This window comes from Pseudonaja textilis, chromosome 16 (genome assembly GCF_049901715.1).
Source record: "Pseudonaja textilis isolate UNSWEBS1 chromosome 16, rPseTex1.2, whole genome shotgun sequence".
NCBI lineage: Eukaryota > Metazoa > Chordata > Lepidosauria > Squamata > Elapidae > Pseudonaja > Pseudonaja textilis.
In genome coordinates, this window is record NC_142005.1 from 2,345,381 (window position 1) to 2,360,716 (window position 15,336).

General features: G+C 48.0%; 1 protein-coding gene across 1 annotated transcript in view; it reads left to right on the forward strand.

Moving 5' to 3' along the window:
• Positions 1-8,419, forward strand: part of VANGL2 (VANGL planar cell polarity protein 2) — a 46,458-nt gene extending 38,039 nt beyond the window's left edge. The window contains exons 6-9 of the mRNA XM_087913835.1: positions 229-365; positions 1,561-1,696; positions 3,822-4,053; positions 5,833-8,419. Of these exons, the coding sequence (XP_087769961.1) occupies positions 229-365; positions 1,561-1,696; positions 3,822-4,053; positions 5,833-6,093 (766 nt within the window). The 3' untranslated portion in view covers positions 6,094-8,419. The remainder of the gene's footprint in view (positions 1-228; positions 366-1,560; positions 1,697-3,821; positions 4,054-5,832) is intronic.
• Positions 8,420-15,336: the final 6,917 nt, after the last annotated feature.

The window sequence follows — 15,336 nt, forward strand, 5'->3', positions numbered from 1 at the left end:
ATGTCCTCTGCGGTTGTTCGTAAGGGCAAACAACTGCTGTTGGTGCTGCAATACTCATAGTTAAGTGCTAGGGAGCACTTAATCACATAACTTCAAATGTTCGCTAAGGGAACGCTTGTAACCCGGGGATTACCTGTATTGTGTTGTGTAACTGGATCCTTCGGTGATCGATCCGGTTACCGTGTCGTGTCCGACTAAAGCTGGATCTAACGCTTCCTTTCTCTGCAGCATCCAGAGAGTCGCTGTGTGGATCCTGGAGAATTATTACCACGATTTCCCCGTCTACAACCCGGCACTGCTGAACCTGCCCAAGTCAGTTCTGTCTAAGAAAATGTCTGGCTTCAAGGTCTACTCGCTTGGTGAAGGTAAGCGTTGGCAGCCTCTTGCGAAGGCTGTGGGATCTTGTCTACAGACGAGAATCTTCTCCTCCGGCTCTCAAGCTTAGCTTTCAAGAGGCAGAGGCTTCAACCAGCACTCCTGGAGATTTAACTTGATCTCTGGGTTCTTGGACCAGGGTGAGCGTGATCTGTGTCAAGATCACCTGAAGTGTTAGCGAGAGAGTATCTTAACTTACTGCACCTCTGTATGGTTCACCAGTTGCACAGGGGCAGATAGGACGATGTTCCAGAGGGTGAACGTCATTGCCCAGAGGATCATGGGTTGCCCTCTCCCCTCTTTGGAAGAGCTTTATAGCTCCCGCTGCCTTAAGAAAGTTCAAAACATCCTCAAAGATCCATCTCATCCTGGGCAACCCCTTTTTTTGAACTATTACCATCTGGCAGCAGGTACAGGAGAATAATAAAAACAAGGACAAAAAGGCTGAAAAACAGCTTCTATCCCAGGGCAGGAGCTCTTTTGAATTCTACTGTAGACTGCAATATGAATGCAATATCCGGGGTTTCCCATTCAATGTATAGAGTGTGAAGGATGTGTGTTTATGTTTTATTTTTATAGTCATAATGTACACTGAAGATGGTATTTACTTTTGTGGTAATGAGGTGCAATGACAATAAAGTAAAAGTTAAACTAAACTAAACTAAACTAAACTTTCCTAACAGTAAGAATAGGTTAACTAGTGGAATTTGGATGCTCCCATCATTGGAGGCGTCTTTAAAAACCGGACATCCATTTGTCTGAAATGGTATAGAGCAGGGGGTTGGACTAGAAGATCTCTAAAGTCCTTTCCATCTCTGTTATTCTGCTGACTTTTGGCTTCATGCAAGGAAAGCAGCAGAAGCCACAGAAGTCTTTCTTTCTCTTCCCCCAAACGCCACCAGAAATGAGTTATTGTGAGACTTGTCGTACCGGCGCAGCCTCTTGGAGCAGGAGAGGCCTTGCAGGGTCCCAAAGTCTCATTTCTGGCGGAGTTTGGGGGAGAGAAAGAGAGACTTTGGCTGCTTTCCTTTCCTGCAGCCAAAGGCAGAAGAAGAAAGAAGCGGAAAGAAGCAGCCCGGTGGCCAGGCCAGGCGCGTGGGGCAAGTTCTCCCCCCACTGCCCTTTCCCCCTCCCCTCACTACTTCATGTTGTTCCATTGGTCTTCCCTCTCCCTCCTGACTCCAGAGAACACAACCAACAACTCAACCAGCCAATCGCGGGCTGTTATCGCAGCCGCCGCCCGCAGACGGGACAACAGCCACAACGAGTACTACTACGAGGAAGCAGAACACGAGCGCCGGGTGCGCAAGCGGCGAGCCAGGTGGGTCTCATCAAAAGGGCCTGTGTGTGTGTGTGTGTGTGTGTGTGTGTGTGTGCGCGCGCCAGCTGACCCCCAAAAAAACCCAGCTCAGGTTCCCGCAGCGGGAAGATTCTTGACGGCTCAAATTGAACCGTAGTCGCCGTGTGGATTCTTGAGTTGGCTGGGCAGAAAAATCCCTCGGATCAGCTCCGCTTTCAAGGAAATGGCCCAATTTGGCTTTTGGAGGTGCCCCTTTTATTTCTTCCTGGAATTTATTTGATGCCTGTCCCTTATCCAGTGAGATCCTTAAGGATTAATTGGCTTCGGCTTTAGAATTTGATTTGGAAAACTGGGCGGGGCCCTTGGTTGATCCCTGAGCTGGGTTATTTCCTGGCAGGCGTTCCCTTACCCAACTAGCTACTAGTAGCTGCTAGCACTGTTGCCTCTTCCTCCTCCCCCCAGCCCCTCTCCCTTCTAGCTGATGATGTTACCTAGTTGGGTCATGAAATGTCTGCAAAGCCTCACTCCCTTCTAGCACTGATGGTGTTACTTAACTGGGTAATGAAATGTCTGCAAACAACCACCACCACCACCACCAACCTCAGAGCTTAACCTCAAAGCTAAGCTGCAAATATTCTCTTTTTTTATCAACGTGGAAAACCAATTCAGTCTCGGCTGGACTGGCTCTTAGGCCTCCGAGCTCCACGCAGGCTGCTGTCCCGAGTAATAGGATTAACATTAAGCTGAGGAGAGCTGCAACGTGCTTTCCACACCACAGTTGTTGCAAGCAGATTAGAAGCAGATTAGAATGCTGAACGACATCTATTGCACTGTCAAAATGCTGGAAATCCTAGCGGGGTGCAAATTGGAGAGGGTGAAGTAAGTCCAGGTAATCCGTTAGAGAAGTTACGGAGAAGACTGTCCTTCCCCAGCATCTCTTTAGAATTAGAATAGAATAGAATGGACTTGGAATAGAAATAGGAATAGAAAATGGGAGTAGAATAGAATACAAGAGAGGAATAGAAGAGAGGAATAGGAATAGAATTAGAATAGAATAGAATAGAATAGAATAGAATAGAATAGAATAGAATAGAATAGAATAGAATCAAATAGAATAGAATAGAATCAAATAGAATAATAGAATAAAATATAGAATAGAATAGAGAATCAAATAGAATAGAATCAAATAGAATAATAGAATAGAATAGGAGAATCAAATAGAATAGAATATAGAGTAGAATCAAATAGAAGAATAGAATAGAATAGAGAATCAAATAGAATAATAGAATAGAATCAAATCAAATCGAATCGAATCGAATAGAAGAATAGAATAGAGAATCAAATAGAATCATAGAAGAATAGAATAGAGAATCAAATAGAATAATAGAATAGAATCAAATCAAATCAAATCGGAATAGAATCAGATAGAATCAAATCAAATCAAATAGAAGAATAGAATAGAATAGGGAATCAAATAGAATAATAGAATAGAATCAAATCAAATAGAATAGAATAGAATAGGATCAAATAGAATAGTAGAGTAGTAGAATAGAATAGAGAATCAAATAGAAAGAATAGAATCAAATAGAATAGAATAGAATATAGAATAGAATAGAATAGAATAGAATAGAATAGAATTCTTTCTTGGCCAAGTGTGATTGGACACACAAGGAATTTATCTTTAGTGCAGAAGCTCTCGGTGTACAAAAAAAATGCCTTCATCAAGAATCATAAGGTACAGCACCTAGTGATAGTCATAGGATACTAAATAAGCAATCAAAATCATACTGGAAAACTAAATAAAACAATATAAATCGTAAACTTGCAAGCCACAAGGTTATAGTCATAAGTGGGAGGAGATCGGTAATAGGCAGGATGAGAAGAAGAATACTAATACAATCCTAGCAAATAGTTCTGACGTTGTTGTGGGAATTTGTTCCTCTCGTTTTGGGGTCCTTCTCCCTTCCCTCTGCGGGCAGAAATTCAGATGAGATTTTGGGACTGTGTCTGTGCCACGGTGGGCAGCTTCGTCTGTGCTGAAGGGGGATTTCCATCCTCTTCTCCCTCCTGGTTGGTGCTTGGGGAGGAAGGGGCCAGGCCTTGGAGACTGTGGCTTGCTAGGACGGGGCTCTCCTCATCTCTGCAGGCTGGTGGTGGCCGTGGAAGAGGCCTTCACCCACATCAAGCGGCTGCAGGAGGAGGACCAGAAGAACCCCCGGGAAATCATGGACCCCCGGGAGGCCGCCCAGGCCATCTTCGCCTCCATGGCCCGGGCCATGCAGAAGTACCTGCGCACCACCAAGCAGCAGCCGTACCACACGATGGAGAGCATCCTTCAGCACCTGGAGTTCTGCATCACCCACGACATGACGCCCAAGGTAGCCGGGCGGGGAGGGGAGGCAGGGAGGGGGACCACGACTGCAGGGAGCAGCTGGGGGCTTCCATCACGGGTCCCCCTGCTCTGGGTTGAACCATTCTATAGAAAGGAGGGGTCAGCCTTAGCAGGTAGGCCAGGCAGGAAACTGGCCCAGGTCAGCTGATTCTACCTTATAAGGACGCAGGGTCTGCGATGCTGAGCTTGCGGGTGCCAGGGAAATCCACAGATGCGTCACCAGGGGGCGCCCAAGGACCTAATCGAAAGACGGGTAATATTTAATAACTCGAGTCGATTTGATCACCAGATCTTAGCCCAGGGGTCTTCCAGCCTTGGCCACTTGAAGACTTGTGGACGTCAACTCCCGGAATGACCTACAAGGTCCCTTCCAACTCGGCTGATCTGTAAACAGTTGAGGGGGAACCAGGAATATCTAGCATGAGAAAGGGAAGGGATAGGAGTGGCGTAATACAATCTTCCAGTATTTGAGGGGCTGCCCCAGAGAACTTTATTCTCCAAAGCCCCTGAAGAGTTTTTGCACTTTTGCACGTGCAAAAAAACTAGATCCGGCTAGTTCCTTTCGGAAGATTCCTGCCTGCCTTCTGATTTTCCCCCCTCCCTAAACAACCGGGCCTACCCCCCCCCCCGCTCTTCCCAATACAAAGCAGCTCGTAGTGGGTTTTCCAGTTCACACACACACCTGCCTTCACCCCCAAATTACTGATTGGCTGAGGACCCATCACCCAGTAGAGCGATGACGTCACTCTTGAGGCAGTGTCCTCAACCGCAGCCACTTTTCAGATGGGTGGAATTTCAACTCCCAGAATTCCCCAGCCAGCCATGCTGGGAGTTGAAGGTCCAGCCGTCTTAAAAGTGGCTGCGGCTGGGAAGCTCTACTTTAAAGTGTGTCTTTGGGGTCCCAAGATGACATTTATGTGGGGTATTGTGTTTTTTTTAGCGCAGCGTAAATCACCCCAGTTAAATCATGGGTCTCAAGCCAAACTTCCAAAGGATTTATTGGTAGTTAACATGCCGGCACTGCCTGGATGGAGCCGACTCTGAGACACACGTCATTCACTGTCACCCTTGACCCTGGTTTTCCCCCCACCCCTCTGGGTGTATTGTAATTCATATCCTCCAATGGGACACACCCATAACCCAGAGTCATCAATCAGGCTCTCCAGGTAGAATTTTGCAAGGCAGAAACTTTGGTCACCTAGAAACCATCTTTGAAAAACTATGTAGGGAATGCAGTTTCAGTTCCCAAGCTGCCACACTGCTCTTTCAAAGCCCTTTCCCCCCTCCCTTGCCTAAAATGGGGCAAAACTCACTGGACAAATGTCTCACTTAAGAACAGAAGCTTTTGGGCTCAATCGTGGTCGTAAGTGGAGCCCATTAAAAGCCACAGCTGAACTGCTTGTGGCTTTTAAATTCTCGTTAAGGATTTTGCCTGCAAATGCCTTGTTTAGTTACTACGTTCACCGACTCCTGCCAAGCTCCAGATCTTCCTCCCACACTTAATTTGCAAGCCGACCAAAATAAGAATCAGGATTTCAGCACTTAATCCCCGTTTAAATCCTGAGTCTCGAGCCAAACTTCCAAAACTTCAAAAGGATTTATTGGGAGTTAACATGCCGGCACTGCCTGGGTGTCGCTGACTCTGTCACCCTTGGGTCTGGTTTTCCTCCACCCTTCTGGGTGTAAGACTTTTCTCGTAAACCACGATGGCCTTAGCCGAGCCCCGCTGACCCTCTCTTCTTTTTTCTCTGTCCATCGTTCACAGGCCTTCCTGGAGCGCTACCTGACCTCCGGGCCCACCATCCAGTACCACAAGGACCGCTGGCTGGCCAAGCAGTGGACTCTGGTCAGCGAGGAGCCCGTGACCAACGGGCTGAAGGACGGGGTGGTCTTTGTCCTGAAACGCCACGACTTCAGCCTCGTGGTCAGCACCAAAAAGATCCCCTTTTTCAAGCTCTCGGAGGAGTTTGTGGACCCCAAGTCGCACAAGTTTGTCATGCGGCTGCAGTCGGAGACCTCGGTGTGACCCCGGCAGAACCGAAGGGGCTTGAATGCCAGGGAAGGCGGCTCCCTGCCAGGAGGGGGCAATGGCCTGGCGCCAGCCTGCGTCTCTCGGGCTTAAGAGGGTTCCTGGGCTCGATGGTAGACCCTCCGGGGCACCTGCCCCCCCCTTCTCCATGCCAGAGCTTCCCCGTCCTTCCCCCCCCTCCCTTTGGGCCCTAACTGAGGGGAAGGGCAGGGGCCCTCCCTTCACTTTCTTTCTTTCTCTCCTTCCTTCCCTCTCTCTTACTCCTTCCCTCCCTCCCACCCTCCCTCTTTCGTTCTTCCTTCCTCCCTCCCTTCCTTCCTTCCTTCTTCCTTTCCTCTTTCTTTTCTTCTCTTTTGTTCTCCTTCCTTCCCTCTTTCTCTCCTTCCTTCCTTTCTTTCTTTCTTTCTTTCTTTCTTTCTTTCTTTCTTTCTTTCTTTCTTTCTTTCTTTCTTTCTTTCTTTCTTTCTTTCTTTCTTTCTTTCTTTCTTTCTCCTTCCTTTCCTCTTTTCTTTTTCTCTCCTTTGTTCCCTGTCCTTCCTTCCTTCTTTCCATCTCTCTCTCCTCCATCTCTCCCTCAGCAAGCCTGCCTCTCTCCCCCGGGATCTGAGGAGGTGAGTGGGTGACCAGGACATCATCACCCCTCCCTCCTTCGGTCCCTCCTGATGAATTGCTGGATGTTGTTACCTGTGCCAAATCCTAAGGGCTAACTCTGTTGACAGTCCTCACCAGCACCTGCAGACCGAGTCGGGGCTAAGGAACTTTTGTGAATGTCGTTTTCTACAAAGCTACACGCCGGCACGTGGCACCCCCAGACCCACACCCCCTCCCCCCGTCGACACAACGTTGCTTCAGGCCGTTGTCTTCTCCCCGAGTCTCTCAAGATCCAACCGCACAAGGTTTTGGGGGGGAGGAATCACCCCGGAAGGACCTGGTGGTCCAAAGGGAAGAGCGACACCCTCCCCCCCGCAGGAGCCCTCTTGACAGCCTCTGGAGTTCCCACAGGTCAATCCCACAGCGAAGGCTGGTGGAAAATCGGGGTGGGTGGGTGGGAGATTTTAAGAAGAGGGTGGTTTTTTTTGGTTCGAGAGCTCTGCTTTTTGGAGAAGCCCCGCGGGTTGTAAATACGTTTCCTCTTGAGTCACTCCCTCGTCCACGAGGTGGTGGGGACTCGAACGTTGCTTTGTGGGTTGAGCAAGCTTTGGTGTGAAGAGGTGGCGGTGAGGGGTTTAGGGTTTATGGGTGGGCGGTGATGTGAGCAAGCAACTCCTTCCCTTCATTTTGAGTTCGGCACTTTTGCACGTGCAAAAAAACTAGATCCGGCTAGTTCCTTTCGGAAGATTCCTGCCTGCCTTCTGATTTCCCCCCTCCCTAAAACATCCGGGCCTACCCCCCCCCCCCGCTCTTCCCAATACAAAGCAGCTCGTAGTGGGTTTTCCAGTTCACACACACACACCCCTTCACCCCCAAATTCCTGATTGGCTGAGGACCCATCACCCAGTAGAGCGATGATGTCACTCTTGAGGCAGTGTCCTCAACCGCAGCCACTTTTCAGATGGGTGGAACTCCCAGAATTCCCCAGCCAGCCATGCTGGGAGTTGAAGGTCCAGCCGTCTTAAAAGTGGCTGCAGCTGAGAAACTCATCTTTAAAGTATGTTGTCTTTGGGGTCCTAAGATGACTTTGCAGCTCAGTTTTCAGGAATATATATATTTTTAAAACGTCACCAAAATGCCCCTGCAGTTTTTCTGCTGGGTTTTTCGACAGCTGTTTCCTTTTAATCTAATGTGGGGTTTTGGGGGGCTTAAATGTCGGACTCTCCAGGGGAAGATCTGATAGGGGTGGCAATTGGGGTGCTCGGCTGGGGTTGGGGCTGCTGGCCTCATTGTGGGGGGCGGCGGTCCTGCATTGAGGAGGTGAAGATTGGGGTGGAGAGGCCTCCAGGTATATCACTGTGATTCACCTTTTTAAAATAATTTTAATTCTTGGGAGAGGAACTGGCCGCAGTAAGGGATCTTTTTTGAAATTGCAGTGATGATGGTTTTGCTTTGAACCAAACTGGTCTTAAAAGCCTTTACAACAAGGGGTCTCACAACTTTGGAGACGTGTGGGACTTCAACTCCCAGAATTCCTTAGCCAGCTTTGACCACTTGATTTACTTTGCTGGCCAAGGAATTCTGGGAGTTGAAGTCCCACCCGTCTTCCAAGTTGCCAAGGCTGTGAGAACCCTACTTTACAACCTCATCAGAATATTCCAAGTTAAATCACAGTGTTGGCTTTGGGGAGGGGGAAAATGCCTTTTAAAAAATAAATCCATGCTGACATTGGCGCTTGCAGTATATTTATATATTTATATCTTCTCCTTTTCCCTGCTGTAACATCCCCCAAAGGGAGCAAGTGGTGGGAGACCAGCCCGATCTCCCTTCACAGAGAAGTTTCCGGTACAGGTAGTCCTCGACTTACAACCATTTGTTCAGTGCCTGTTCAAAGTTATGACGGCTCTAGAAAAGTGGCTCATGTCCTGTGCACAACCGTTGCAGCATCCCTGGGATGGCATTCTACCGGTTTGAACCGGTTTTATAGACCTGGTTGTTAGGATTTTGCTGGGTTCGGAGAACCGGCAAATTGTGCCCCTGGCTGGCCCCGTCCCTCTTTGCCCGCTTCTCCCCTCCCTTATCGGGCATGGGCGACATTGCTGGCTGTATTCTCTCTCACTCGTCCCGCCCAGTCGCTCCTTAAGATATTTCTTTTTTCTGCCGACGATCAGCTGTTCCAGGATCCCATTTGCTGTCATACTAGTTGGCCCAGGAGGCAAAAAAGGGGCACGTGGGGGGAGGGGGAAGCTGCGCCCCCCTGCTCCATTTTTTTGCCAGGAGGAAAAAAAATGGGCGGGGGCTGCAGAAAAAAGCCATGCCCACCTCGCCACGCCCACAGAAGCAGTTTAAAAATGTGAATCCCAGCCCTGCAACCTTCTCCACGTGATCAGAATTGGGATGCGTGGCAACTGGCATGCGTTTTATGTCGGTGGCACTGTCCTCGGGGTTCCGTGATCACCACGCGTGGTCTTCCCAGCAAGCAGAACCAGGTTCGCTTAATGACCACTTGATTTACGTGACGACCGCAGGGGTTGGTTTACCAACGGTGGCAAAAGTGTCGTAAAATCGGCCGCAGCTCACGTAACCCAGTCTTAGCGATGGAAATTTGGGGCTCCGTTGCGGTCGTAAAGTTGAGGACCACCGATAGATGCCTTGGCAGATCAAAGGTTCAAAAGTCCCTCTTGGTTGCTACGCAGGCGCCAGCCGTGGTTTTTCTGAGCAGGTGCCCACCAGGTGAGGTCTTACACCTTTGCAGCCTTTAACAGTGCAGTCTCTCTCGGCTGTGTCTGTGTCCCCCTCCTGAAGAGAAGAGAAGGTGGAAGGGACCTTGGAGGTCTTCTAGTCCAGGCCCCTGCTCAAGCAGGAGAACTATACTATGTCAGACAAGTGACTGTCCGGTCTCTTAACTTCCAGTAATGGAGCACCCACAATTTCTGGCAGCAAGCTGTTCCACTGGTTAATTGTCCTCGCTCTTGGAGTCTTAGTGCAGCCAAAAAAGCCAGTGCAATTCTAAGCTGCATTAACAGAGGGATACAATCAAGATCAAGGGAGGTACTAATATCACTCTATAAAGCCTTAGTAAGACCACACTTAGGGTCCTGCATCCAGTTTTGGTCACCACACTATAAAACAGAGATTGAGACTCCGGAAAGAGTGCAGAGAAGAGCAGCCAGGATGATGAGGGGTCTCTGGAGATTAAAACATACGATGAACGGTTACAGGAACTGGATTTGGCTAATCTAGGGAAGAGAAGGACCAGGGGAGACAGGAGAGCAGCCTTCCAATATCTGAGGGGCTGCCCCAGAGAGGAGGAGGAAGGGGGTCAAGATAATCTCCAAAGCACCTGAAGGCCAGAGAAGGAATAATGGATGGAAACTGATCAATGAGAGATTCAACCTGGAAAAAGGAGGAATTTCCTGACAGGGAGAACAATCAACCAAGAGAACAGAATTTTCTTCAGAAGTTGTGGGAGCTTCATCACTTGGAGGCTTTCAAGAAGAGACTGCACTGCCATCTTTCAGAAATGGAGTAGGGTCTCCTTGGGCAGGTGGTTGGACTAGATGACCTCCAAGGTCCCTTCCAACTCTCTTAATCCCATCCAGGGGATTTCAGGCCCTTCAAAGCAGTTCGCACCCAGATCTTGGAGCCATAGAAGGGATCGGTTTCTTAGAGGGGTTGTTAAAGAGGGTCCACCAGAGATCTATTCTTTATTTTGGGTGGTGGCGTCCTGGTTTAGAGCTGTGCTGGCTGGGGAATTCTGGGAGTTGAAGTCCACAAATCTTAAAAGTTGTCAAGGGTTGGACACCCTGCTTTAGAGCAATCTTGGGGTGGCTTTTAGACAACAAAAGTTGATAACAGGATAAAAGTTTCCCCTAGTCAGTTGCACTTGGAAAAACACAAGTCCTTGACTTACAACCATGATTGGGAAAAATTGGTCGTTAAGTGAGGCATCACGTGACCATACCTGACTTTTACGACCTTTCTTTTTTTTTGCCATGGTTGTTAAAATGGAATCGGTGTTTGTTAATAAAGGAGGCATCTCATGACTGCAAATTGCAACCTTCTCTGTCGGCTTCCCTATCAACTTTGCTTGCGTCAGACACCGGCTGGGACGGTCGCAAGTGTGAATCATGTGGCCTCAGGATGTTGCAACCGTTGTATGTGTGAATTGGTTGCCAAGAACATGGATTGTGATCACACGATCATGGGGACACTGTCATGGTTGTAAGTGCAAGGACCACCATATGATCGTTCAGCAGCACGGTTGTAGCTTAGTCACTGTGATGACCCAAAGGGGCGTGGCACAAAGGCAGCACCGTCAAATAAGCAAGAAGAGTCCCTTTATTATCTCCAACTTTGCCCCCAACGTCCAGGTTACCTTCAGCTGGAGAAAAAACACTCCCAAGAACAGTCTTTAATGGCAGAAAATTCAGTCCAAAACATGGTCAACACAAACTGTAACTTAAAGTCCAATCAAGCAAAACTGAGGTAATTAGTTTGGCAGGGCAGAAACAAGAATTTCAGACTTGAAAACATGGCAACGCTCACACAATTGGGAAGATGCCAGGAACACAAATAAGCCACAACAATACAAGATAAATTTACGATTTGCTCCCAACAACTTGCTGTGGGCAGCTTCCTCTTTTATACACTGTGTTCCCAGCTGCAGCTAATGAAGGGAATCGGGGCCCTTTCCTCCCCCGTAAGCCATGCAACTCATGTTACTCCCTTCTCCGTTCCTCCCTGCGTGGCCTAGGATGAAGAGGGGGTGGGCCTGGGTCTTTGAACTCTCTCTCCCTTGTTCTACCTCTCCCCTGCTCTGCCCAACTGGGCTTTGCCCTTCCCCAGTTTCTTCCACAGCCAACAGAGCCCCATTCCCACTTCCTGTCAGCTGCTCGGCCTCCCCCTCCGAATCAGATTCTGACAGGCATGACAGTCACTAAATAAGTCGTAAGTCAAGGACTATCTATAGAAAATTTCTAATCTTCACAGGGGATGGGACAGGGGGTCTTGTATTTGTAGCCCATTCTTGATCCTCTTAAAATTTGAAAGCACATCCAGGTCTGGTCTCTTGAGAAGTAACTTCACTCTGCCACTTTCATCTCATTTTAAGACTTGGTGGTTTAGTAGGGGGGAAAAGAGTTCAAGGGACCATCATCCCCTCCCAGACTGGAAGTATTCAAACAGGCCACTTTTCTCCTTAGCTCAAACACACACACGAATTTAGGAAACCATTTTCTGATGTCGTCCCCTCCCCGCCCCCCAAAAATAAAAGCAGAGGAACCTTGTGCATGCATGTAGAAAATTGTAAAATGTAAATTTTTTTTAATATATAAAATTTTGTTTTTACAGTTTGCAGTGGTACTAAGCATTACAACAATGTTAGTCAAGAGGAGTTTTTTTTTTCCATAAATAATAGAAAGTAAAATTGTACATTTTTTTCTAAAAAAAAAATAAACATCTTTTGGAGTTTTGGGTATTCTGTTCTGTCTGGCCTGGTGATGTTTTCAGGAAGTGGGGGGGAAGCGGCTTGTGGAATGAATGGTCCCTGGCTTGAAAGCATCCACGGATACAGAGGAATTTGGACAACTATTTGTCTGGGATGGCACAGGGCCGTGATGGTGAACCTGTGGCATGCATACCAGAGCCCCCTCTGTCGACATGCGCAAGGTCACCAGCTGCTTTTCTGGTTTCTGTTGCGCACATGCGTGCCGGCCAGCTGGTCTTTGTGGGTGCCGGAGCGCCTGAAAACAGCCCCCAAAACAGGTCATTTTCTGGGCTGTTTTCAGGGCGATTTTCAGGCTGTTTTGCTTGGCTGTTTTCAGACTGATTTTCAGCCTGAAAATGTCCCGAAAAAAACAGCTGGAAAATGCCCCCCCCCAAATGGCCAAAAAGCAAGCATGCACACACCTGCCAGGTGGTCTTCAGGTTTCCAGCACACCTCCATGCATGCATGTTCCGGTTTGGGCCTCGATGCCAAAAAGGTTCACCATCGTTGGCGAAGGGTCTCCTTGAGTAGGGGGTTGGACTAGAACCGGGATGAAACGCGCAGCCCGAGGGCCAGAGGCGTCATGTGCTGGCCACACCCCGGTCCCCTCCCGGTTTAGCAAAGGGGGGGAAAAGTTCCAATACGTGACGATGTTGACAGACCAAAAACCGACCGTGGGGTTTTTTAAGAGGCTACTATGGAATGCCGGGTGTATCTTCCCTAACAATCGGGGCAATTTCAATTGCACCTTGACTGGGTTGATAATCTTTTCTATGGGGAATGGTCCTATAAACTTTGGCCTCAGTTTCTGGCTAGGGAGTCTTAACCTCAGATATTTGGGGGTGAGGTAGACCTTCACCTGGAACGGCCATTGCAGGACTCGGTGTCTGCCTGTTTCTTATAAGTCTGCGCTGCTTTAGCACTTTTTTTTAACATTCTCCCAAGTTGCTTTCAGTGTTGACGTCCAATTGGTCAAGCTGACTGAGGAGGGAGGATCCCTTGGATACTCGGGCACTGGGACGAAGTCCATACCTGTTGTGGTTCACCGGGCAGCCTGCACAGGTGGCAGCAGAATCAGACAGTTGGGAAGAACGGGGACCAGTCCAGGAGTCTGGGGAGGAATCGGACGAGGGTCTTGCGTCTGGTGCAGAGATGGGGCCAGGGCCTGAGTGGGATGCTGCCTCCGGAGCCTCCAGAATCTGACAGCAGCGAGGCAGAGGAACAAGGGGAGCCTGTTCCCAGTGCGTGCATGTGCAGAGCTGCCAGAAGGCAAGATCAGCTAAGACAAAAGGGTGACTTGGGAGTAAGGCTTGGAGGTGATTGGCCTCTCGCATAAGACATAAAGGAGGCGCAAAAGGACAGGAATCTTTGCAGGAAGCAACTTTGTTCGTACTGGTCGGTTTGAAACCTGAAGCTCTGTTGAATTTGTGCTCCGTTTTGGCTTCATATAACTAATTGGTTGGCAGCATTTCAAGGAAGATAAAGGTGCGTGCTGATCAGCCTTATCCCAAAGGATTTCAGCAACACCCACCCACCCCCCAATTTGTGCTCAGATGAAAGGCCAAGTTTAGGCCCTGGGATGACCCAATGGACCACAGGAGTTTGGCACCCCTGGACTAGATCTCCAAGGTCCCTTTCAACTTTTTTTTTATTTTTAAATGGGTTGCTTTTGCCAAGAAGAGCGAGCCAAGGTGACATGCTTTCAGTTCACTTTCCAAATGATCAGGCAACAAATCCACCCCCAGTAGCTTTTTAGAAATGGTAAAGACAGTATTCAGAGGTAAGAATGGGGTTTCCTGTCTTGCCAGCAAACCTCCCCCAAAATATTCCAAGATTGCATGTCACCATTTTCCTTCTTAAGAAATTTCGACCCATAAAGATCCTTCAACAAGGACCATCATAATTGCTCTCCTGCTCATAAAAGTAACCACTGAATTTGACATGTACTGGATTTGCAATTCACTGTTAGCTTAAGTTTAGAGATGTGAATGTTGCACCTCTTGTTTCTGTGGTTTAATACTCTCATAAGTGTCAGATTACACCAAGGGATCGTTGAAGCCTTGAGGGCGAAGACTTAATGGCTTATTATCACTCAAGAGGGTGTTAAACCAAGGATTAACACAACTCAAAGAACATCTAATCTAAAGCAATTTAACTCCTGGTGTTTATTTACAGTAAGGGATTCATTACAGGATAAATAGCTGGATCATTGGTTATGAAAAGAAGACAAAAAACAACTACCAGCACTTCTGTTTGGGATGGCAAACTTGTAAGTTTTAACACTGGGAGGAAATAAAAAATCAATAGGTTAAACATTACTCCAGATTATATAACAAATTGATGTTAAACTTGGAAGAGTAGGGAATATCTGTAGCTCAGGGTTGAAGTCTGGGGTCCTGGAGGCTCTGGTAGTTTTCCTGCAGACGTTTCAGGGGCCAACTAGGTAACATCATCAATGCCAGAAGGAAGTGGGAGTCTGTAGAGGAGGACAACTCCAGGGTCTTTGGTACTTTTTAAGCTTAGTTGTTTTGTTGCAGACATCACAGACACAATCAGTGCTACTTGAAGCTTAAGCGTTGAAATTGGTTGGCATGGATGTCAGCATTCATATCTCAGGACCTAAAATGGACACCTAACATCAAAAACATCATCAAAAAAGCACAACAAAGAAGGTTCTTTCTGCGCCAACTCAGGAAGCTCAAACTGCCCAAGGAGCTGCTGATCCAGTTCTCCAGAGGAATGATGGAGTCTGTCATCTGCACCTCTATCACTGTCTGGTTCGGTTCTGCAACCCAACAGGACAGACACAGACTTCAGAGAGCGATTAGGACTGCAGAAAAAATACAATGGCTACCAACCTGCCTTCCGTGGAGGACCCGTATACTGCACCCTGAGTCAAAAATAGGGCTGTGAAAGTATCTACAGACTGACAGACCCCTCACATCCCGGACATAAACTGTTTCAACTCCTTCCCTCAAACGACGCTCTAGAGCCCCGCACACCAGAACAACTAGACACAAGGAGAGTTTTTCCCGAATGCCATCACTCAACTACTCTACTCTACTCTACTCTCTACTCTACTCTACTCTACTCTACTCTATTCTATCATTCAGATTGTGGAGGCTAGTGATGTTACCTAGTTGAGTAATGAAAGGTCTGCA